This window comes from Urocampus carinirostris, chromosome 2 (assembly GCF_059441175.1).
Source record: "Urocampus carinirostris isolate Australia breed hairy pipefish chromosome 2, RoL_Ucar_1.0, whole genome shotgun sequence".
Taxonomy (NCBI): Eukaryota; Metazoa; Chordata; class Actinopteri; order Syngnathiformes; family Syngnathidae; genus Urocampus; species Urocampus carinirostris.
In genome coordinates, this window is record NC_142350.1 from 20920914 (window position 1) to 20946823 (window position 25910).

The window sequence follows — 25910 nt, forward strand, 5'->3', positions numbered from 1 at the left end:
GTGTTAAGTTTTGAGGGGATGGACCCAAGGGAGGGGAAGCAGGAACTGAGGCAATGTGCTTGAAATAAGGATAGGAATCTCTAACAAGCACCAGGAACAACGTAATAAATAAAAAAGGGAGCACAAAACAAACGACAAAAGCTAACCGGACAGAGTCTTGAGACTTGAGGCTGCGTTTGCTGCCAAAGGTGGATCAACAAAGTATTAGGCAAAGGCTGTGAATACTTATCTAAATGTGATTTCTTAGTTTTCTATTTTTAATAAATTCAAAAAAAGTAAAAAAAAATAACTTTTTCACATTGTCATAATGGAGTATTTTGTGTAGAATTTTGAGATAAGAGATTAAATTAATACAATTTGGAATGAGGCTGTAACACAACAAAATGTGGAAAAAGTGAAGCGCTGTGAATACTTTCCGGATGCACTGTATATATATATATATATATATAATATATATATATATATATATATATATATATATATATATATATATATATATATATATATATATATATATATATATATATATATATATATATATATATATATATATATATATATATACAGAGTGTGTTGCCCTCCTAATAAGGCCTATGTAAAGCTTTTTATTATACGCGGCAGCAAACACAGTATATTTATTGGTCCAATATAGCTCTTTCAACATTTTGGGTTGCCAACTCCGTAGTAGATAGATAGATAGATAGATAGATACTTTATTCATCCCCTAAGGGAAATTCACATTTCCAGCAGCATCCCTGAGCTGAGAACAATACAATAATAAAGCCAAAAGAATACAATATACAAATACCCAGTGTGACGTGCAAATGCCCACTTTAGCATGTTATATAGAGTAACTAAATAGTGCTACAGTATGCATCAAATTTAAAGCATCTATCCGTCTTTGCCATTCCCTTTATGAGAGCAAAGCCAACAATTAATGAGTAAATAATGACTATGCCTGTTGCGAAAAAAAAATACAGATTTTTTCACGTTTTCATATAGCAAAAAAACCCAAAACAGTGCACATTCTTCACTCTCTACCGTGCTAAACTTCCTGCCTCTCTCGTGTTAATTTCATCGATATTCTACATAGGCCTATAGATCATAGTTTGAGACCATTAGCAGTATATAGAGCGTGACTCTGACATCCTGTAACATGCCCTCTATGAATTCCATCAAACTTTTAAAAGATGTAGGATACTCTCTCTCGTGTTTGTTGAATAATGGAGCGGACATATAAATGATGAAAAGAACACAATTCAGTATGATGAATCAACATTAGATGGCAGGAGTGGCTTTGATCAGATTGTTGTCCACTCATCAAGGAACCCCACCTTTCTAGGGTTGCTTCCTGTATCCGGCGAATGAGGGTGTGTCGGCGGCCCCATTTGACGAATAGGGGGGTGTAAAGCGTGGTGAGAGTTATGATATATGGACAAGTAGTAATAGTAAGTTAACCCTTCAACAGAGCTAATTTTGTGCAAGACTGCAGGAACACTCCCGGTTTTTTAGTCTGTTTATATATATATATATATATATATATATATATATATATATATATATATATATATATATATATATATATATATATATATATATATATATATATATATATATATATATATATACATATCTATCTATCTATTTATCTATCTATCTATCTATCTATCTATCTATCTATCTATCTATCTATCTATCTATCTATCCATCTGTCTGTCTGTCTGTGTGTCTGTCTGTGTGTCTGTCTGTCTGTCTATACAAAGAGGGAGCGAGTTCCAGTTGCTTTGTAAGTGTCTTGGGCGACACCCACTGTACATATTTCAAACTGCTAACCATTTTCCTCTTGTGCTTCTCCCAGCTTAGTCTCGTGGGCCCACACAAGGGCTTTAATCTCGTTGCATGATTTATTTATGAGCCCCCCCACCGCCTTCCTGGTTTCTGCGAGTTAGGTTTATTGCTCCCGCCGTCCCCCTTTTCCTCCCTCTACCTCCTTTTTTACATTTCAAATGTGTTTTCAAATAATGGAGCGTTGTTTGTGCGGAGAGCAAACACAAATAGAGGCGTCATTACAGCCGCCAAATAGAAACAGCAAGACCGTTTCCCGCAAGGCCATTTTCCTGTGAGCGGCCAATGCCGTTCCACGCCCGTGCATACTCTTGGTGAACTCGACAATTTTGGATGAGATGGAGAAAATGTGTGTCAGTAAACGACACGTGGTGACTCTTTCGCTGTCTATTTTTGACTTTCTTTTCTCATTTCTGTTTTTTAAGAACATTTTATATGTCAGATTGAGAAACAGGTATAGCACAATTAGGACTTCAAAAGTCAGCATGTTATCTCTTTGTTTGTTTATTATTATTATTATATACAGGGTTCGGTAGGGTTACTTTAACTTGATTCAATTACTTTTGGATTACTCCAATACCAAATATGCTAATAAAAGACAAAATAAACTAAATATGAATAAAATTATGACTTACAACACGTGGTAAGCTTTCTCTCCTGGCTTTGATCTCTTTGATCTAATAAATCCAAACAGCTTGCTAACATCATTTTTGCCGTTCCATGTATTCTGTTACTCCCCGAGCCTGCACAAAGTTTAGTAATTTTATTCATATACAGTTTATTTTGTCTTTTATTAGCATATTTGGTATTGGAGTAGTCCAAAAGTAATTGAAAGTAATCTAGTTAAAGTAACCCTACCCTAAGGTTCGCGGAAATAAAGTACATGAAGCTTACATTTTTCCAAAATTAGTATTATCTCGCTCTATTTTTCAACTTTAAACACAAATAAACATGAACTATCTATGTACAAATTTGTTTCATGAACTTACATCCATTTTTAGCCTTGTATTAGATTTTAAACACAGAAACCTTTGTCCAGTAAAACAAAAAAAAATTCAACCGAGTTGTTATGAGTTTTTAGGTCAAATCGGGAATCATGTGAGGGTTTTGTTGACATGTTCAAATATGATTTACTTTGAATTGATTTTTTTGTTTTCTTTCCGCAGGCTAACGGGGTTCCAAGTGCCCCCACCGGTCACGAGCACCGGCAACGTTTTCTCTTTGAGACTGACGAGCGACTTTGCTGTCTCGGCGCACGGATTTAAGCTCAACTACGAAGGTCAGAAATCGCGTGTGTCTTTGAGTTTCGATACAGTGTGTTCCAAAAGTCTTTTGTGAAAGGTTGGCCTGAACCTCAGCCGGGGCCTTTTAGTTTAGATGCCCGCTATTGACCCTTTGTATGTGACGATGCCTTCTCCGGTAGATTAAGAGCCATGACGGATGGTGGGAGCACCCTACTCGTCAGGACATTACTGAGGATTAGAGTTGAAACAAATATCAATGACTACAATGGAAGAATACTACCACCGCTTTTTAATATTTAGATTTATTGCTGTGCGGTGGGCATGCTTCTAAGCCCCATCTGGAATTGCATCCCTTTTGATGAGGACAGAAAATGGTGATGTTTTTCTGAAAATCAACCGAAATAATTAGTCAAGTTTTCCAGGATTTACAGGGATGTCAAGTAGGTACAAGTCATGTTAAAGGCACCTAATATAATTGACAAATTTAACAACAACAAAAACAATAAAGCAAGTCAGGTAGTGCTAACTAGCTACGTTAGTTGCTTCCTGTTGCCATTTCTTACCACACTGTCAAATTGTCAAGGGATTAAATGGGAAATGAAGGTTCAGAAAATTAAACGACATTTTGCCAAAATAAACATTTTCAACATGCTCTAAAAGTGATTTCTGTGGAAATGCCCCATGCTTCACTCTTGTATTACATTTCCCCCGAAATTGAGGTACAAAACCGTTTTAGTAGCGTTTGCTCAAGGGGGTCATTTCACGCCAAGGGTGCTTCTGTCGGAAAAATGAAAAACTCCGATTATAAGGCGCAGTTGATTATAAACCGCACCCAGTACATTTTGAAAGGAAACAAGATTTTCTACATAAATAAGATGCATCCGACTATAAGCCGAACCTGACTATAAGCCACACCCGAGTATATGTTGCATATGCCCACGTTGTAACATTAGATGTTTACAAAGAAAGACAGACCACGGAAAGAGTTGTGGGGTACCCAAACCCTTAAATGGGCCGCCGGACTTCCAGGTAACAAATATGCAGGGTTGGGTAGGGTTACTTTAACTGGATTACTTTCAATTACTTTTGGACTACTCCAATACCAAATATGCTAATACCAGACAAAATAAACTAAATATGAATACAATTACTAAATTTTGTGCAGGCTTGGGGAGTAACGGAATACATGGAACGGCAAAAATGATGTTGGCAAGCTGTTTGGATTTATTTTCATTTTGTTTCTGTCGCATTTGATGTTAGTTTTGCCGGAGATCAAAGAGATCAAAGCCAGGAGAGAAAGCTTACCACGTGTTGTGAGTCATCATTTTATTCATATTTAGTTTCTTTTGTCTTTTATTAGCATATTTGGTATTGGAGTAATCCAAAAGTAATTGAAAGTAATCCAGTTAAGGTAACCCTACCCAACCCTGTAAATATGTGTTTGTACGATGTCACCGGTCACTGAAATACGTCATGCCGCATATCATTGGAAAGCTTAAACTCTTGGGATTCAAGATATGATGAACATTTAAAAATAAGTTTTTAGCAGAAACATCCCAATCATTCTGAAGCAAGATACCTGAAAAATATAAAGCCGATGTAACTGGTCAGTTTATGATACAATTTCCTGCAAATATGGTGTGGTTACATCTCGGACAACCCATAAAATGCAACCGTGTACAACATTTACTACAAAATACACAATAATGCTGACAGATGAAAAGGAATCCGCCTTAAACATTTCTCCCACTTGTAATCGTTTTGCCACTTTACTTCGGTTTACAAATGAAAAGACTTGTCAAATGATTCCAAACGTGGTAGTTAGCGCTACTCTTTCGATTGACACATTTTCCATGATAGTTCATGTTAATTTGATTCATACTCAAAGTGAGAAGTCACATTTAACTTGCGTCTTGCTCGACACATATATTCCCCGTGTCTCCCTCCTAGCCTTACTGCTTGAGCACCCCTGGTGGCCGTTATAAAAAATGTATACACTAGCCATGTTGAAAGCTTGGGAAAAAAGTCATGGTTTTTAGTCCGACTTTTACGGTATGTGAAAAATATGAATTGACTAAAAACACACAAAACGTTGTTCATATTGCAGACGACTTCGCTATTGTCTTCTTAATTTACTATGTTTTTTCTCATTTCTAACAGCCACACAACTGCCTAATGTCCATTTTGAGAATGAGGAAGACATTATAGTAAATTGCAAAAACAAACTTCGATATTTGAAAGGACAGTGTGTAATATTAAAGTGACTCCTAGTGGTATAATCCAGTAATTTGCAAGGATCAATTTAATTTAAAAAAACAGAAATGTGTATTGTTTCTTTTACACTGTGGAATCCCCACTTAGATCGGCATCGCATCCTTCCTGTATCACTGGCCCTCCTTCGTACCAGACAACACAGTGCCATCTAGTGGTCTGATTTTACACATTGGGGCTTTAAGAAAAAACATAACACAACTACTTATGAATAGAACAAGATCTGTTTGCTGTCTTATTTTGATGTATCCAAAGTTAAGAACAAGAATCAGAGAGTGTGTGTCTTATTTGATCACCAGATGTTACTGTATTTTGTTGTGCATTCGAAATTGAGCGCAACAAAGAATACAATGTGACCAAACCGCACTGCTTTTCTTATTCTTTTACTCAGTGTTCCACAAGCCTTATGAGTTTCAGTGGTATCTCTAGCAGCAAGATGGCAGACACGATGTCAGCTTCTTCTTGGTGGGCCTCAATATAGAAGATAAATACACATTTTTGACATACGGGGATTAAAAAAAAATGCACACTTAAATGATAGTTAATCTATTTGTGCTCAATGTTCAAATGCAGTTTTGTGTAATGGCATTGTTTTACCACTGCGAGGCGCTAAATAGTCCACAATGTCCCTGTGTTAACCAAGCTGGCACCATATTAAAAAATATAGCATCGCGTTGATTTCACCCCCAGGGCGATTTGAGGCCGTCCCACATTTTTTCTCCTCAGCCGTCATTTTTGAAGGACTTGAGAAAAAAGTTGTACAAGAATTTGACACGTTCACTTTTCAGCTTGTGACAAGTGACACTTTAATTCCTCTACGGCAGCGGCCGGCTGTCAAATTTTGACCGAACGGGTTTGGTGGCAAAAGCGCTGCCGGGTGACCCCAAAAGTGGGACATTATTCAAATTCACCCACTTTACGGTGTGGAACAGTATTTTGGGGATGAGAGACAATAACTGTGACGTTCAGTTATTTACAGGGTTTGTAAAGCTGCCCGAAATACCTAATCATGCTTGAGTTTTAGGTGAAGTGCTTGTTAATGCTTGAAATTGTTTTCATGTTTCTCAGGTCTGCTTAAAAATTTGATCGACACTGTTCTCTGGTGGCTTCGCTTTGCCTTTCTGCCCTCGTGAAAAATGGCAGCTGACATGATTTTGTGTAGCATTGTCCTATTTAGAAGCCTTACTGCTCCCTCGGGTTGTGTCCAAGAAGACAGGTGCATGCTACACCTAAAAAGGGCACTCGGAAGTGTCTATTAGTGCAATGTATCAAATATGAAGATCTCTTAGGGGCCCCAAAAAAATGATGTAGTATTTCCCAGTGGTAAATTGCAATGCCTAGAACTTCCTGCAACTGAAAATATGAGCTACATATTACTGTCATTTTTACCCAACTCCTATATGGGGAGAGATTTCTCTTAAAAACAAATATAATCACAATTTACTCAAGAATTAAAAATCATCTTAATAAACGCCCACGCAAGACTAAAAATTGCATATATAAATCAGAGGTATAATTGCCGCACTGCAAAATACTTAATTCATACCGGATTTTCTTCTTTTAATGGTAATAGAGAAATTCTAAAAAATGGCTTTGAAAATTTGAAAAAAAGTGCTTGAAGTTGGTTGTGAAAAGGGTTTGTGAACCCTAAATTTAGAATTTGAAGAATTGTAATTGTCTTGTAATTAATGGAAAAAAAAAAAAAACGCGGTTGATCGTAAAAGAAAAAAATGGCTAGAGAGAAGCTTAGCCCGAACCGATCGTAATGATTGACCTTTTTGCCTTAAGATATTACTACTAGGCTGAAAGTGGTGGACAAAGATTTCCCAGTTTGCAAAGGCTTGCTCGTTTCGGAGTCGTCGTTACTAAATAAACACAACATATATTTTCCTGTTTCTGTTCTGTCCAAGTTTAATGGCCAATGATGGATCTGGCGGATTACCACCCCCAGGCTAGTCATAGTTCATGAAACCGATGACTTCCATAAGGCTTACTTGCGGGCGTAGAGTCGCCAACCCGGAAACTAATTGGCTCAACCAACACCTTTCTCTAAGACTGCTGTTACTCTCCACGGCCTTCTGGACTTTTGTGAAAGCTTCGCGGTAGATTTTTGACTCTGGCAACAGTTAATAGCTAAAATGGGATTGGTTAAAAGCTTAAATATGAAATTACGTATGTGGAAGCAGCACAACCAGGGAGAAGCAATGAGAGGAAAGACAAATCCAGAATAATTGATTAAGTATTCATAATTACCACCACAAGGTTCTGATATTTCTTAGGCCAGCAAAGAAGTCCTTGCAGGCCTTCACGGCCCTCCACTGGCATTAGCATTCCAAGCCAACGCCGGAGATTTGTTTTGACGTTACGGACATCATCGGACATCCGCAATTTCGTCTTGCCGACGCGTCCGAACGCATCTCGGACATTTTATTGACAAGCTCGTCCTTTTGCCTCGTTTTGGTGTCACTTCAGGGTGATTGATTGTTTTTCATCAAGCAGCGTTAAAAAAAGAGAGAAATGTGGAATTTTTGCGCTTTTACTGGCAGTAAACAACTCAACATCATTCTTGCAGATGAAAAAAATGGGAAAAAAGGGAAAAAAAGACAAAAGTTGGGGCTAAAATTAGATTCCATTCTGCACGATCGTCACTGTGGCCTGATGAGATTCAGATTCCGAAAAAAAAGAAGAAAAAATGTATAGGCTTATTCAGGAAGTTAGCATGAAGCGGGGCTAACACAATAAAACTATCAAAATGTTTTATTCTTTTTATCGTTTCTTAATGTCACTCTCGGAAACACTTCAAGTTAAGTTGATTCGACCACATAAATAATATTAGATTGATAAGAATGACATGTTATATAATAATCATATGTAATGTAAAGTATTCAAGCTGATTCCAACGGGCTCATAAAAATAACATAGTTGCATTTGGGTTGCCCATTTGAATCCTGTTGCTAACGAAAACAATAGCACCCTACAGAAGCATATTTTTCTTTGTCACTTTGAAATTAGTTTAGAAACATCTTTTACATTTTTTTTCAAGAAAGTAATAAATGTGATTCAATGAACGTGATCCATGGATATCAATTTAGTATCTTTGATACATAAGTGCTTATTAGTGTTTTAGATTAGTTTGCTATTGAAAGTTTCAGCATTTTACTCAGCTACAATTCCCTTTTTCATATTTTTATGCTTAAAGGGACAGTGTCTAATATTAAATGCCTCCTAGTGGTTCAATTAACTTTAATCAGTTAAACAAAGCATCGATTTAAATACTAGGCAAAAATCCGTGAAATATGTTCATTTTTGTGGAAAAAAAATTACAATTGCATTTCTTTTACACTGTAGAAACCCCACTTAGATTGGCGCCAGGTTTGTGTATATATGGCCCTCCCTCATACCAGGCAACACAGTGCCATCTAGTGGTCAAGTATTACACATTGGGGCTTTAAGAAAGTAATTACTGTAATTGAGGGAAAATGTGTCGAATGCCAATCCTTCCTAGTGGCATTACACTAGGAAATAAATCAAGATGAGTTGAGATTGTGGTCAAACCACACGTCATCGTTCCACATTGGACGTGTCCCTCGGCCGCTACGCTGTCGGTCCAGGTTATACGTGCATGCTGTCAACTCAGTCCGGACCCCTACGCCTGCCTGAGGCACGCCTCATCCAAGAGACGGTCACGTCAACGTGGGCGAGATTCCACGATTCCTTCTTCCGTAGGAGCGAGATCCGTCATATTCTCGCTTTTGATGTCTTTTGAAATGAACCTCCTCCACTTCTTCCTATGAAGATTGCCAGACATTGAGAGGTCGGTTGAGAAGTAAATCATGCTTGCTTTCACGTATAACATCTCACTCTCACACATGCACTATACTCTTATAAAGACACAGTCATACCAATGCACAAACACTACTATTCTCTCACACATACTAAAATCACACTTCTATGCTTTTACACATATACTACAATACTTCCATTCACACACTACTATAGACTCTAACATACACTAATATACTCTCTCACACTGACTACTATTCTTTCTCACACACACTATAATACTCTCACACACGCTACTATATTTTCTCACCCATTAATAAAATTGCTAATACAAAAGGGTTTTTTAAACCAAGTGCATTGATCACCTTATCTCTGTGTTGTTTTACTTTGGGTACTTTTGGTAACCATGGCGATGCACACTTATCTGCGCATGTGTTGTTAAGTTCGACGTCAAACTGGAGTTTCTCCAAGTGTAGAATTTTTCGTGAGACAGTACAGCAGTGTTTGCGCTTGTTTATGAGTGTGTCTGAATTATAGTTAAGTGCATGTTTGAGAATATAATGTTTTACATAAAAGCATAAGTATAACAGTATGGTTGTGTGTTATTGGAGTATAGTAATATGTGTAAGAGAGAGTAAAGTAGTGTGAGTGAGGATATTGTCATATGAGTGAGAAAGTATAGTAGTCTGAGTATTAGAGTACCGTATTTTCTGCACTATAAGGCACAACGGGTTATGGGGCGCACCCCGAAAAAATAGTTTTTGGTCCTATTTTTGACATACATAAGGCACATCAGATTATAAGGCGCTACAATGGGAACGTCGACAAAACAGTCAGATAGTTCAGTCCAACTTATTACCCCCTTAACATTCCAAAAGCTTGCAAAGACGCAAATAGGTGTCGAGAACACGTGCGGATGCGGTGTCCGTACGATGTCACTCAAATGCATCGTTCCATCATTCGGAAGGTTAAAGTCTTGGGATTCAAGAAATGCCAACCATTCCTTAGTTTCTATTTTCTTTTTCGCTCACAACTTTACTGTGCATATGACAATAAACACTTGGAATTGAGTTGAATTTAAAAATAGACACTCCATTCCATTCATTATCTGCACCGCTTATCACAGAAACATCGAGTTCAGTCTGAAACAAGATACAGGGATAATATATAGCCGGAGTAGCTCACCGAAGTCGTTGTGTTCATAATAATGTGCAGCCTATGTCCTCTTATATCCGTGATTGTAGTAAATCCAGGATAATAAAACATTTACAAATACAGTAAAGTAAAAAATGCTTTCTGTATGCCGTCAACCACGTGTTATACACGTTCATCTTTTTCGGCCAATTGCAGGCTTTGTTTTGCCGTTTAAGCCAATGCCAGCCTGTAAATGATAAAAAGGATCAGCCTCTTGACCTCCGAATAACTTCAGCCAATAGTGATCGATTCAACTGATGATTGACACATCTTTTTCGGCCAATTGCAGGCTTTGTTTTGCCGTTCAAGCCAATGCCAGCCTGTAAATGATAAAAAGGATCCGCCCCTTGACCTCCGAATAACTTTAGCCAATAGTGATCGATTCAAATGATGATTGACACATTGGTTAGCCAATGAAACGCCGGTAAATAAATCCTAGCATACACCGTGGACTACTTGGCGTTCGGGGGAAAATCTAGTCGGCGGCTGCAAGTTAGTTGGAAGACTTTGCGACTTAATGTTGATCCATAAATAAGGCGCATTGTATTATAAGGCGCATGGTCAGCTTTTGAAAAAAAGAAAGGCTTTTAGGTGCGCCTTATAGTGCGGAAAATACGGTATAGTGATATGCGTAAGAGAGTAAAGACATGTGTGTATAGTGGATAGTGATATGTGTAAGAGTATTGTCGTATGAGTGAGAGCATAGTCGTTAGTGTATGAGAGTATAGTGATATGAGTAAGAGAGTATGGTCATATGAGTGAGAATATAATAGTGTGTGTATGAGAGTATAGTGATATGTGTAAGATATAATAGTAATGTGTGTGTGTGTGTAAGAGTGCAGTAGTATGTGTGTGAAAGCATAGTTTTAAGTGTATAAAAGTATAGTAATGTTTGAGAATATAGCGGTGTGTGTGTATGAGAGTATAGTCATATGAGTGAATGAGTATGGTAGTGTGAATGAGAGTTTATTAGAGTGTACTCAAGTATAGTAGTATATATGTATGAGTGAGTAGTGAGCATGTTTCTGTGTCTGTATAGGAGTATAGTTGTGCCTGTGTGAGAGTATGACGTTATATATGAGAGCAAGTATGATTTACTTCTCAAACGGCCTTTCATACCAGACCATTATTTATTTATCGGGCGGCACGCCAAATTTGTATGTACGCACGTGTGAGGGAAAGAGAGATAGGGAGTCATGTTTTATTTAGCATTATGTCAGAGGCGGTTTGATAGTGCGCTGATGAGAAGGAATTACAGATGAACGCCAGCACCATGTTGGAGGATTATTCCTTTTGTTTTCGCTGTCCCTCGTTCACCTCGTTCCCTCGTCTGCAGTTCGAGTAAAATGATGGTGGCCGATTCGTTTTTTAGTCTTCAAATAATCAAACGGCGGATGAAAAACTCATTGAAATCAATGTCTCGATTATTGTAATAAAAAATTCAAATTTAAAATAAGGCAAAGCGATTTGTAGACCGTTTAAAGCAGTGGTTATCAACTGGTTTGACTTGAGGGTCCAACATTCCAACCGTAACGATGAGCAAATAAAGAAACAAATTTTACGTTGTCAATTTAGTAGAATATATTCACAATTTGAAGAAATGACTTCAAGTAACATGTACATGCTCCCATATATGCCTACATATATTATAACCGAACCACCCAAAATAGCCACATACTCAATAAAACGTATGTAAACAACAATAATGGTAAATGGTAAATGGTCTGCAATTATATAGCGTTTTTCAAGTCAATGAAGACCTCCCAAAGCGCTTTACAATGAGCTTCACACTTACCCATTCACACACACACTCACACACCAACAGGGAGTCAGCCATGCAAGGCGCCTACCTGCTTGTCGGGGGCAGTAGGGATTCGGTGTCTTGCCCAAGGACACTTCGACATATAACACGGCGGAATGTGGATAATAAAGATCAATATACTGGTAAAAAATCTAGAAAAATAAAAAAATTAAACCATATTCTGTACCTCAAACAGTGCTTCTATAGCATATGAATAACCTATATTTTTTGTTGACAATATATGTGTATTATTTGCCCATGTGTAGGTTTTAGATCAGGGGATGGTGTCATAATAGTCCGTGGTTTGCAATAATCTGTGGTCTGTGCAGCCCTTTGAGACTCTTTGTAATTAAGGGCTATACAAATAAACATGACTTGACTTGCTTCAACGGCAAACACTCGTACAATATCTTTTTAGTTTTTTTGGAATAATTTCCTTCCTTCCTTCTTTGTCTTATTTGTTGTTGTCATTGTTTTCCACTTTTTTCCCCTTATCGCTGATTTTATTGGGACTCATGGGCATTGAAAGGAAATGAAACCAACAAAATTGCAACAAAACAAGATGTGGTCCCTTCATTGAGACAGTGTTGAACAGGAAGAAGAGTTGGAGCCGGGCATTATTGCCATCTACTGTTTTCTTCTTCTTCTGCTTAGGGAAAGGCCCGCGACCCCCTAAAATTGGGCCCGCAACCCACTTTTGGGTTTTAGCCCACCATTTGAGAAACACTGTTTTAGAACAGGGGTGTCAAACTCTGCTTGGCTCTGGAGCCTGATCCAGACCTTCTGTTCAGAGGCATGCGGGATAGGTAAAAGAAGGGTTTATTTTTAAGTGTCATGCTTTAGCAAGCACAATCAAGTTGCGTTATCAGTTGTGGCGACACTGCTCGACAAAGACACTCAGTCATGTAAAAGTTGTGGCTTTTTTGTGACAGGAAGGCACACACAAAGTAGAGGGCCACCGCCACTTATTTTCATTTTCAATCCAGAGAAAAAGAAGCAAATATCTTTGATGTCGCCTTTGTGGACTTTTATCTGTTTGATATTCCGCTCAGGCTTGAACTGCCCAGCTCCAAACAAATAAACTTGTTTTGTCAACAGGATGAAATGGAGAAGTCAGTTCCAAAAACTTTGACCAGAAAGGAATTATAATCAATATTCTTGTCAGGGAATTAGGATGCGGCCTTGGTTGGTGAAACGTCCACGTTAAATAAAACATAACCTGCGCTTGCGACCTTTCCGTATTTAAGCGTGTCGCCCTGCTTTGCTGGCACACTTGACCTTCTGTTTTAATTGTAAAACCCAATCGCCGAGTAAATGCGTTCATTTGCAGCTAATGGCAAATTTGAGTCATGTGGTGGCATGTGGAGCTCAAAGTTGTGTTTTACAGTAACTGGGCTCGCTGTGAATTACATTATATTATATCTAATTTATCTGTCCCCTTAGGGAAATTCACTTCCATTGACTGTACTAGGGGAGAAACCACAGACATAACATTACATTACACATGACAAACATACATGACAGTTGGAAAATTAGGGTAGAGTCATTTAATTTTTTCCTTAGGCTTGTTGTTTGGAAAAGTAATGTCAGAGGGTATCAGGCTTTCCCCAAAGCAAGTCCTCTAAATATTTGTATTCTGTATCCATGTCCTAACAGTAACAGGATAAAGTATTGGGTAAGTTAAATCCTGGACTATTGTGTTTGCCAGTAGGATGATGGACCTGACATTTAAGTCTGAGAGGTTGGGTCTGGGTAGGCCAATGATTTAGGCTTCTTTTTACATGATACATGTGAGTTTGGTCTGTTTCTTAACAGAGGGCATAGGGAATACAACAACTGGATCATTACAAGAGGATGGGTCCAACAATGCTTTGGTATAGTAGCAAGAGGAGGTGAAGTGCAACATAGGGTCTTTTGAGTTTACGGATGACTGACAGTCTTTGTTGACTCCTTTTTTGAATGTCCGTGGTGTGCTTATCAAAGTGGAGTTTGTCGTTCAATGTTACACTCAGGTATTTGAAGGGGTCCACTGTTTCAACTCTTTGTATGTTTATGATGATACGTTGTTGGGGTGAGGGATGGTTGAACGATGTTGCTTTTGTTTTAATGACATTGATTTTGAGGTACCGGCTGTGCATTATTCTGTGAAATATTTGATCGTGCGTTATGGTAATCAAAGATGGATTGATTGTCAGGATTGCAAGAATAGTGTCCGTGTAGTATTTTAGATATTTTGTCGTGGGTGTAATTCTGCTGCAGTCATTGGGATAGAGTGTGGACAGAAAAAGGCTCAGCACGCATCCCTGTGGAATCCCGATCTTGATAGTAAGTGGTGTGGCTGAGCCCACGCTTAATGCCTGTAATCGGTCTCTAAGAAAATTGTGAGTGAGGTGGCTCAGTTGATGGGGGATATTGTATCAGTAGGTGCTTTTGTCACAAGTTCAAGGCAGAGCTAAAATCCCCAAAGAGGATTCTGGCAAAGTCCAGATGCTTGAGGATGGAATGCAGCAGGCAGGCCACCCTTTTCTCTGTGCCCCTTTTTAGCCTTGTAGACAAATTCAATGGGTCCAGGTGTGGGATAACAACTGGAAGGATGGTACTGGTGTCTGTTTTCCACATTATGGGTCTTGTGGCAGTCTGGTAGTATTGGCAAAAAACTGAGTGTAAGATAAGGGAGAAGTCCTTGGCATAGTTCTAAACCACTCTGGCTGGGATCCCGTTGGGCATAATTTAAGTGATAGAATCTCCTGTCACAGTCTTTGTTTTCCTCTTGTTTGCGTATCTTCGAGGTCAGATACCGGGTCAGATTTAACAAGGAGTCGGAATGGGGAAGCTCTGTATCCAAATGAAGACTGTACTAGAATTAGAATTGTCTTTATTGTCAATGTGGTGAACATTGTTTACTACAAAGTTAGTCATGGCACTCCAGGAAAAACACATAATAAAGACTTATAAGGAAAAAAAAACAAGATGACTAAAAAGTCAGGATGAATAAAGACATAAATAGTAATTTTTTTTTATACATATGCAATACAGTGTATTTACAGTGTATGTTTCAGTCTTGTGCCCATGTTTAGGCTTGTGTTGGCCCTCAGGAAGAACCTGTCAATGACTCGGTTACTGCTTGTTTTAAGTGACCTGTAGTGTCGACCATAGGGCAACAGGTCAACGAGGCTGTGGCCAGGGTGAGAGGAGTCCTTTATAATCTTGTTGGTTTTGCTTTAAAAATGGATAAGAGAAGCCGCATGATGCAATTTCTGCCATGGTTGGATCCTAACACAAATAAAGGCGGATTATTTGTCAATGTAACAACACAGGTTGGCTACATAGTGACAAGTCTCTTTACTACAACGACATGTATAGTAGTTTTAGCACACACGCGTTAAAACCAACCCCATTTCTTGTTTCACATCTATTTCTTTCATCTCTTATTTTCCCTAGCGTTTACAGTGCGGCACGGCAGTAAATACGCATGAGGCTGTGCACATATAGGCCGGCGCCACCCGGGTCATGCATTTCAAATGAGGGAGAAAATGTCAGCACTGTCCCCAGAGACAAAAACTGGAAGGGTTGCAAAGTCCCCGACGTGAATGTGGAGGTGTGTGTCCATAATGAAAATACGTGTACACCACATAACCCGCCCCCAGCATGTTACTCGAGCCACAGAAACAAAATTCCCTGTTGGACCGGTACAGTTCTGGAGTATAATTTCAGTATGCTGTGATAACCGGTTGTTTGAACAATGTTCCACAACAAATCAGTTATCAAAATAATCAACGTTTTTATGATTGACTTATCAGTGAAATACATTTGAGATTGTAACAGTATCCAGATCATCAGAATTTTGGCTTCTTGGCAAGAAATCTTTGCAAAAGGAGATAATGGACAGCAAACCAAGGTGTATGTATTATATGTACTATACTGTACTGTACATTATATGAGAATAAATGTATACAGTATATATACCGTAAATTCCGGACTATAAGCCGCTACTTTTTTCCCAGACGTTCAACCCTGCGGCTTATTTAGTGATGCGGCCAATTAATGTAATTTTTCTAACAGCTGCCAGCGGCGCTCGAGCACAAAAGGTAAGATTTAAACCGGTGGAATATATGCGCCGAGGAAGACTGCAACTTCTTAGCTTGTGCACAAATTAAATTAGCGTAGACATATCCTCATCATGCAAATTGCAAAAAGAAAGGCACATGACGCAGCTTTCAAGCTAAACGCAATCGAGCAGTCCAAAATAGAAGGAAACAGAGCTATCGCACGTAAACTTTACTTTGCGAGCGTGATGCTAGCGTGTTTTTGAATAAGAGAGCGCGAGACGACGTCTATACGACAAAGTCTCTTTCCCATACTGAAGGAAGACGACTTTGATGACGTCAGTTATAAGGAGGAAGATGAGGACAGTTTACCGTAATTTTTTTTTTTTTGAACAATTTTATTGACACTATTAACAGCAAATAAACAATGTGAGGTTTGAACATTTTTTTCTCGACAATCTTAACAGCAATTAGGCATATTCAAAATTTTGTTATTCCCAATTATATCTGACAATATGACGTTTTAACGATTTTTTCGACATTTTTAACAGCAATTAAACACACAATTTCATTATATCATACCCCAACAATAGGAGTCGACACTTTTAACAACAATTAAATACTTCTTGGTTTGTTTTTTTTGTTTTTTAGCAAATAAACAATGTGAGGTTTAAACAATTTTTCTCGACAATTTCAACAGCAATTAAGCATATTCACAATTTCGTAACGTTTTAACAATTTTTTCTGACATTTTTAATAGCAATTAAACACACAATTTAATCATATCATATCCCAACGATATGAGTTTTTATCGACACTTTTAACAGCAATTAAATACATTCACAATTTCTACATGTATGGTATGTTTTTTTTCACAGACCCGTTTACTGTGTTGTGAGCGTGTTGCTAGTAGCGTTTTGCTACCCTTCACAGGCACGGTTTGGGATGAAAGTTATAATATTATTATTAAAGCTTTGAAAACTCTCTTGGTGTACCATCTTTTTTTTGTTTATATGTGTAACCATGTATAATATGTATTTGCAACTGTATATTTTTGTAATGTATTTATTTTAGAGACTTGTTCTGATATGTTTTCCACGGGTGAATGAAAAAGAAGGGGCGAAAACAACAGGGGCTGACGGAAAGTGGAGTAAAGGTGAGACGTGTTTGTGGACGCAGCGGACAATAGTGGATATATATTTTTCCCACCCTTACCTTTAAATTTACTTTTTTTTTCCTTGGATTATTTTCACCCGGACTCTGCAGGTCTGCATCAAACCTTAAGTACCAGTATCATTTTCCGTTCATTTTGCCGGCTGTGGTTTTTGGACTGTGTACTTTATATTCAACTGTGGTTCTGAGTTTATTGAGGAACTCCATCGGCCCGGTATTGCAGTACCTCCGGGAACGGTGCATTCGCACTGATCGCTGCATGGCTCTGCGGCTAGGACCTTGACTCGGCCTCTTGGCTGAGAGCAAGCGTCTCAGCCCCTTGGCTTTGTAGCGTATTATGATTTGACCGATAACGGATAATGGATAATTGATAAAGAATATAGAACAATAAACCTTACAAACAGATATGGAAGGTCAGGACCATTGTGGTCCCTGTGACTAGGTGCACTCAGGGCAGAAGATTTCAATTTGGAAAGGTGGCTCCAACAGATCAGAACAGAAGTGTGCAGCCCTAGGAACAGCTCAAATACAGAGAATAACCCTCAAACTCCCAGGGCCTTTAACAGAGGACTCGAGTCCGAGGATGACACTGACACCAGAAAGATGCAATATATATATATATATATCTCATCTCATCAGCCGTACCGCTTATCCTCATTAGGGTCGCGGGGGAGGCTGGAGCCCATCCCAGCCATCTCCGGGCAGTGGGCAGGGGACACCCTGAACTGGTTGCCAGCCAATCGCAGGGCACACAGGGACAGACAACTCATTCGCTCATTCACACCTAGGGACAATTTGGACCGGCCAATTCACCTGAAATGCATGTTTTTGGAACGTGGGAGGAAACCGGAGTGCCCGGAGGAAACCCACGCAAGAACGGGGAGAACATACAAACTCCGCACAGGAAGTCTGGAGCTGGATTTGAACCCACGACAGGTTCCCATGACATGAACTGTGCCGCACAAGCGCTAACCACTGCGCCGCCGTGCTGCCCTTATATATATATATATATATATATATATATATATATATATATATATATATATATATATATATATATATATATATATATATATATATATATACTGTATGTATATGTTCTTTTTTAAATGGATTTTTTTTTGGTTGGATGTGTTAAATATTACACACTGTTTAGGTTAATTGTTACTTTATTTTGGAAAAAAAGAATTACAATTTTTGGTACTGATTTTATAGTATGGATCAGACCAATAGCTAAAATATACTTAATTCATGTTTTATACACTGGTAATTAGACCTAATGTTCTCTAACAGAACAGAGATTAGAATAAAAAAATGTTCAGTGTACCCATGTGATTAACAAAATGACTGACAGACTAATAGAGTATGGAATTAATCTTTAGTTGCAGTCCTAATGATTTCATCAGAAAACGTAAGCGCAGTAACACTGTCAAATTGACAAATGAGGACGCTAACACTCATTAAAGCACCTGTGTACATCCTTAGCCGTCGTGGACCTTGAATGATGAAAACTGCAAACCTCTTTTCAAATCTCTAAAGAGAGATACCGAGCTTTCCTATAACGTGCTCTAGCGCCAGCATGTCCGTGTCAGTGTGACGGGGTAATAATGTCATTACAGTAAATGGATCTAGCCTTAACACGAAGCTGAAGACGTCTCACGTCCGAAGACAAAATGACAAAAATCCAATTTGTGTAAGCCTGGAAAAAAATGTCCCCCAAAACGTACTGGAACGCGGTTATCGGTGTGACACTTTGGTGTTTTAATTAAACCATGGCGGGCGACACAATTTGATGTGTGCCAGATGATATATTGTACTTATCAGATTGATACCCACTACTTTTTGGGAATAGCACAGCCAAAGCCAAAGCCAAGTTAGAATCACAGATCCCTTAACAGAATTGGTCGCCAGGGCATCAATGAAGATGCAACTCTGGACAGCTTTCTCCATTGTTCATGGTTCCTGGCCTGTTTTGGGGTCCTGGCAAGATAGGCACCGGTCTTCTCTCTAATGTTGCAGGTCCAGTTAGTTTTCAGTCGTCCCTTCTTCCTGCCCCTTTGCACTGTGCCCTGGAGAATTATCTTGACCAGTCCTGATGATCTTCTGACCATAACAGTTCTTCGTAGGGTCCAACTAATGGTGTTGCGCACAGTTTCGTTTGTCACATGGTCTATGTAGCTGATGCCTAGAACTTTCCTATAGCATCACATGGCCTTGATTTTCTTTTCCAGTTTTGATGTCAGAGAGTATGTTTTGTAGTGTAGAGGAAGAGGAAAGTAACCAGCCCTTGCATAAGTCTGATCTTTGATTCAACTGCTATGTTTGTGTCCCTCCAGATGGGTTTAAGTCTGTCAAGAGTGGCTAATATCATATAGGTAATATAATTAGCAAAATGGACGATTGTGACGCTCTTCCCCCCAATTCTGACTTGTCCCTTCATGGTGGTCCAGAGGTTCGGTCATGATCCTCTCCAGTAAGATTTGGCATAAAATTTGCAGCCTTGTCTTACACCGGTTCTGGTTTAGAACAACACTCCAATGATACCATTGATCAGTACAGCACTGTCGGCAATGGCATACAACTGTTAAATGGTCTGAATAGTTCCGGGGCCATGATGAACGTCCGAATGGTGAGTCGTCGATGCAAATTCCAGGCTCGTTTATGCAGGATCATCTTGGAAAATGTCTAAGCCTAATACGGTTGACGAAGGAATCATGTAACTGATAGTTGGACGGATGTTAGCAAACTTAAGTCAACAGAGTCTATTTTAGTGAACACATTTAAATGTCACCATGTTGACATTTGAGTCATTTCGTGCGGCCTTACTCACTTAAAAAAATGATCCATTCATATTACAGGGCAGAAATCAACCGGATTTACGGTACGCTTGTCATTTTGACCAATAGTGCGCTTGCATGCGGGCTTGTATTTGTCACTTATCTTCGGGGAGGTCAAGGTGACGTAAAATTGATCAAGTCACATTGCAGCGGGCCTATTAGATACTTTGCACAGATTTGACACGCAGATACTGTAGCTAGCCAAGCAACATGTGCACAAGTAGTGTTAGTACATGTAGAATTTTTCAAATAGCAGGCATCTTTTAATAAGCACTGACCGTGTAAGCCATATCAAGGTATATTAAGTACGGGAGAACGATTGCAAGAAGCTTTACGTGGTACGCCAAGTCATACTACAACTGTTGTTGTGTTTTGAAAAAGTTATAAACTACAGGGACATTTTAAAACGCGAATAGACCGTCACCACAGCAGACACCTATAGTCGGCTATTTGCATAGAAGCAAGACTTAAACTTTCAATTAAGTCTGCAGATATCTGCGCCGACACGATAGCACGCATGCTGGGCATGTCTCCGCAGGCTCTAATGTGTACATCACGCGCTGCTTAATGATTCATACATCACTTAGCGGAATTAACCTTGTGCAATCCCTCACCCTGCTGTCGGCACGCTCGCTGTCACTTTCTTTGAGGACAATTCAAAGATCGCTTTGAAGTGGCTGCTGACGAGTAGTTAAAAAAAAGGGCCATCCTCCGGCAACCCCTGTGGAGTCAATTTTCATTACCCTGAATGCATCATGCAGAGAGACTTTCAAAGTTGGCACTTCTTGGAAGGGGAACTTCAAGGAAAGTTAAAGAGTCAAAGGGGTCTGTTAGTAACTGGTAAACAGAAAAACACTATGCAATGGGTGGAAATTGTGGGGTTCCCACTGGATCGTGATGCAACGACTGCAATCATCTTGTTGTTGGGTATATATGCTGGATTGGATCCTTATCAGTACAAAGGGCGCAGGACAACGCAAAAAAGCTAGAGCAGGAATTCTAACTGCAAGACTCATCAGAATAGAATGGTCTTTATTCTCTTGATTACAATGTAGTGTACATTGTTTACGGCAAAATGATTGTGGCACTCCAGGGCAATCACGTGATACTTAAAAGATAACTTAAAGAGAAAACGAATTCAATGAATGATAAATTGATAAATATGTAAAATTTTGTGTTTGTACACTGAAATCCAATTTATCGACATTAAAATACAGTGCAATGACGTTAAAAGTGGCTATTCAATAATGAGTATTCAATGATGTTGTTGGATCTGCTATAGTAGCGAGAGCAGAGATTAGACAAAGATGTTTTGGTCCATTTCATGATTCTGTAAGGTTCTCCTGTCTGTTGCTGTGATGCCCGTAAGCAGATGTGCTGGGAATACTAACCAAGCCATCTCAAAGAGGGATAGGCTCTGGACTGTAATGACTGTAAATTTAATTTTAAACTTACGGATAACTGTCGTAAGGGAAAACTTGGACAACTTGTAAAATGTAAACTTCTTCATGAATTTGGTCCAGGGCAGTCCTTGACAACAATTGCCTGACAGTCAAAGCAGCGAAATAATCTGGGCTTGATGTCTAATTGGTTTTGAATGATTGACCACTGAGTTCTGTGGGTCAAGGAAAACACACATAACTGTCCCATGGGTACAACAAAATAGGCAGGGTCACATTTGCTCTCATATTCAAAACCAAATTCTACACTGTTAGCATTTCACTTTTAGATCATTGAGGCCACAACAGCAGGACCTGAACAGGTACTGAATACAGTAAACAGAAAGGAATAACCTTGACTTTGTACTCACTCGGCCATTACAAGATCCTAGATAAGACCGGGACAGAACATCAGTAGGGACAGGGCTTCGGATCAATACAAAGAAGACAGATTGCATGAAGATCAAGACCAGTGCCGGAATACCAGTGACGAGTCTGTCCAAGGTGACAGTCGTTTGTCTACCTTGGGAGATGAGACAGAGGCTTCCAATTCAGGACTGGGAAGGCACACTGGTTTGGATGTGAAATATTAGTTTGTGGAAAGTTTGGCCAAACTTGTCAAAATGAGTTTCAATTAGGGTTGACCAGTGGGTTCATTTAGATGGTTGAAAATATTCCGGCTATACAAAACTATGTAAACAGAACAATAATCAAATTAAGGTTTTAATCCCTCTGCGAGTTTTCAGGTTCAGATTCAGATATACTTTATTGTCATTCTTGTACACGTGTATACAGAACGAAATGTCGATACATCTGACCCACACAGTTTCCTTGAATGTACAGATACAAATAAAATGTAGTATTGAGTTGGAGTACTGAAGTACTAATAATATACTAAATAATTATACTGTATAGTATTATACAGTAGTGCAAAGAGTGCAAGAGGAGCAGCTAACCAGATCTGCAAAATGGGCATCAGGTAAACAAGTCACTATACAATAACAATAACACTGGAGTACGATAGTGCAGAGGAGAACAGATGTGCAAAGGAGTGGCAAGGTATGAGATTGCAATGGTTGGATTAGTCCTTTAATTCGGAAGTTACTCATTCAAGTATAGACATTTTAGTAATCAGATTCATTTTGCACATGTAATTTCCTCTCATCCAGGATATTTTCATGCCGCAAAGCACTGTGGGACTTTTACCAATAATACAAGGAGACTCTGTCTTCCTCGCGGTCCAGTATATAGAGAGCATCAGTTTACAGTCAAGAGGTGTCACACCAACACATTCTGTTTTGGCAGTACGTCTCCCAAAAATCCTGTAAATGGAAGCCTCATTACTAATATTTAGGTAGATTTTTTTGAGACATTTAATGATAAAAATCCACATAAAACTGTCATCAGGCAGAAATGCCAGCCTAGGACACATACCAATTTGATAAGATGAGTGGTAGGGGTGGGCAGAGCTTGCAGGCAGTTTACTTCTGTCTGCCCTGCGTCGACCGCGCCGTAAATATGTCATTTTCTCATTTGCAGTATTTTGTGACATCTTTACAAAATAACTCTGCTTGCACCATGTTTTGGAATAATTATTAACAAAATGAATTAAGGTCAAAATCACCCTTAACGATCTTGAGTACTTGCGCGAGGGAGACAAGTTAAAAGTGGTAGATGTGTTGATATAGGAGACATGCTCTGGCATTGTTCTTATTAAATCATCTAAAGTCACACAATGAAATAAAATGCGCTGGAAATTTTAATTTTGTCCGGGGAGCAGGTTTGGACATTTGGCTGAAATTTGTCTTGGAATATATGGTATGGCTCTCTCAAAAACGGCATGTATATGGGCTTATTCGCTTCTCACTAGACATGTAAACAATTCATCCAGATTGATCTGGAAATCCGATATTCTGTTTCCAGTCGGACATTCCCTGCATGTAAACATAGTCAATGCCAAGGTGTAATGAGTATGTCGACAGCCTCACTCAGTGAATGGTTGTTAGTTTTTCACCAGCAACATGGAGGAATTGGTTAACGGACCCGTGCTTACTCAACCTATTTACGACTGAGGACCTTCTCAGAACTTCAGAGCTATTGACAGCTGTAGACATTAAACATAAATTCTGCATCAAAGTAGGTCGGCAGTGATTAAATTAATCTCATGTAGGCGAATCATCAGAATTCCCCCTCAAACCACTACTCATAGTCTGAACTCTAGAGATCACTTTGGTCAAGGTTGAGCTGCGGCCCATCATCTCCGTGAGACTGAACATCAAAGTGACAATAGCTGATGGAACCCTGACACAAAAGCGAGGAAGACGTCAGAACACAAAAGAAGGAAAGAGCGTTTGTGAGGCCATGTTTGTATAGCGGGCAAAGAAACGGCGCACGCTATCGATCGGATCTCGAGGGCCGCTGTTATTTACTCAGCTCTGCTCAATGTCACATGTGCCATCTGATCTTCTTTTGGAAATCTCTTTCTCTCAGCTTCTTTGTGTTGTTCAGTCCCTTAATGGATATTGATTCAGTTTTCGGGGCATACTGTACTTTTCGATCTGACTGGGCTCCCCGTCTGCTTCTGCACGTTCTCAGTGAGTTGAGGGCGTCTTTCCAGATGGCACTCAATTGAACACACTCGTAACGATTTCCTATTGGTTGCCGCTTTCCTCCCCGTGGACCCAAAGACCCGTTATTGATCAGGCCAATTAGCATTTGCACCGTTTAATTAATACTAAGGGCTGGTATTTACGGGCCTACTTAGAGTAGGTCTGAGTCCTGAGTGGAGGGTGGGCAGTATGCATTTTATGTTCACCTGTACAGAAACCTTTTAGTGTCATGTCCAGCTCAAGATCTATCAATTGAAACGCTGTCTTAACTCACCTTACTTCTGTGCCTTTTCACACGGCTCTTAGCTATTTTCATAGGGAGACGGAAAGCAAAGACTAAATGAAGGCACAGCAACGAGCTAGGTATGATATAGGGCTGTAGTCACTGAGTTTACGTGTATGGAGAATTAGAATGAGTAGCTGTTCGCCGTCCAGACAGTCCCCCAAGGTTAGCAACCTTTAGGAAGACAGATCATGAGAGTTAGTATTAAATTGAACATGTTTGACTGGATAAAACTGGGTTGTTTTACTTAAATCTACAAGACTTGGCTGCCTATACCAGTTGACATGAAAGTAGATGGATATGCTTGTCATTACTAAGCACAAAAAAGTCTTAGAACATACTTATGTTGGCTATGTTTTCCATATATTGAACACACTCGTATCTCTCTCTCTCTCTCTCTCTCTCTCTCTCTCTCTCTCTCTCTCTCTCTCTCTCTCTCTCTCTCTCTCTCTCTCTCTCTATATATATATATATATATATATATATATATATATATATATATATATATATATATATATATATATATATATATATATATATATTTACAGGACTGTCTCAGAAAATTAGAATATTGTGATAAAGTTCTTTATTTTCTGTAATGCAATTAAAAAAACAAAAATGTCATACATTCTGGATTCATTACACATCAACTGAACTATTCCAAGCCTTTTATTATTTGAATATTGCTGAATTTGGCTTACAGATTAAGAAAACTCAAAAATCCTATCTCAAAATATTAGAATATCATGAAAAAGTATACAAGTAGGCTATTCAACTAATCACCTGAATCATCTAATTAACTCGAAACACCTTGCGAGGGTTTCCTGAGCCTTAAAAACACTCAGTTCAGTAAACTAAATCACTGCTGATCTGACTGCTGTCCAGAGGACCATCATTGATACCCTCCATCAGGAGGGTAAGACACAAAAAGAAATTTCTCAAAGAGCAGGCTGTTCACAGAGTGCAGTTTCAAAGCATATCGACAAAAAGTCTGTTGGAAGGGAAAAATGTGGCCGGAAACGCTGCACAACCAAGAGAGATGACCGCAGCCTTAACAAAATTGTGAAGAAGAGCCGCTTCCAGAATTTGGGGGAGCTTCAAAGACAGTGGGCTGAAGCTGGAGTCCAGGTATCAAAAGCCACAGTTCACAGACGTGTCCGGGAAATGGGCTACAATAGCCGTATTCCCATGGTCAAGCCACTTCTGAACTCAAGACAACGGAAGAAGCGTCTGACTTGGGCTATGGAGAAGAAGCACTGGACAGTTGCAGAGTGGTCCAAAGTCCTCTTTTCAGACGAAAGCAAGTTTTGCATTTCATTTGGAAGTCAAGGCGCCAGAGTCTGGAGAAAGGCTGGAGAGGAGCAAAATCCAAGTTGCTTGAAATC

General features: G+C 39.1%; 1 protein-coding gene across 2 annotated transcripts in view; it reads left to right on the top strand.

Moving 5' to 3' along the window:
- Positions 1–25910, top strand: part of csmd3b (CUB and Sushi multiple domains 3b) — a 493867-nt gene that overhangs the window by 156695 nt on the left and 311262 nt on the right. For both annotated transcript variants that reach the window (XM_088329348.1, XM_088329349.1), the window contains exon 3: positions 3012–3124. In XM_088329348.1, coding sequence (XP_088185474.1) covers positions 3012–3124 — 113 coding nt within the window. The remainder of the gene's footprint in view (positions 1–3011; positions 3125–25910) is intronic.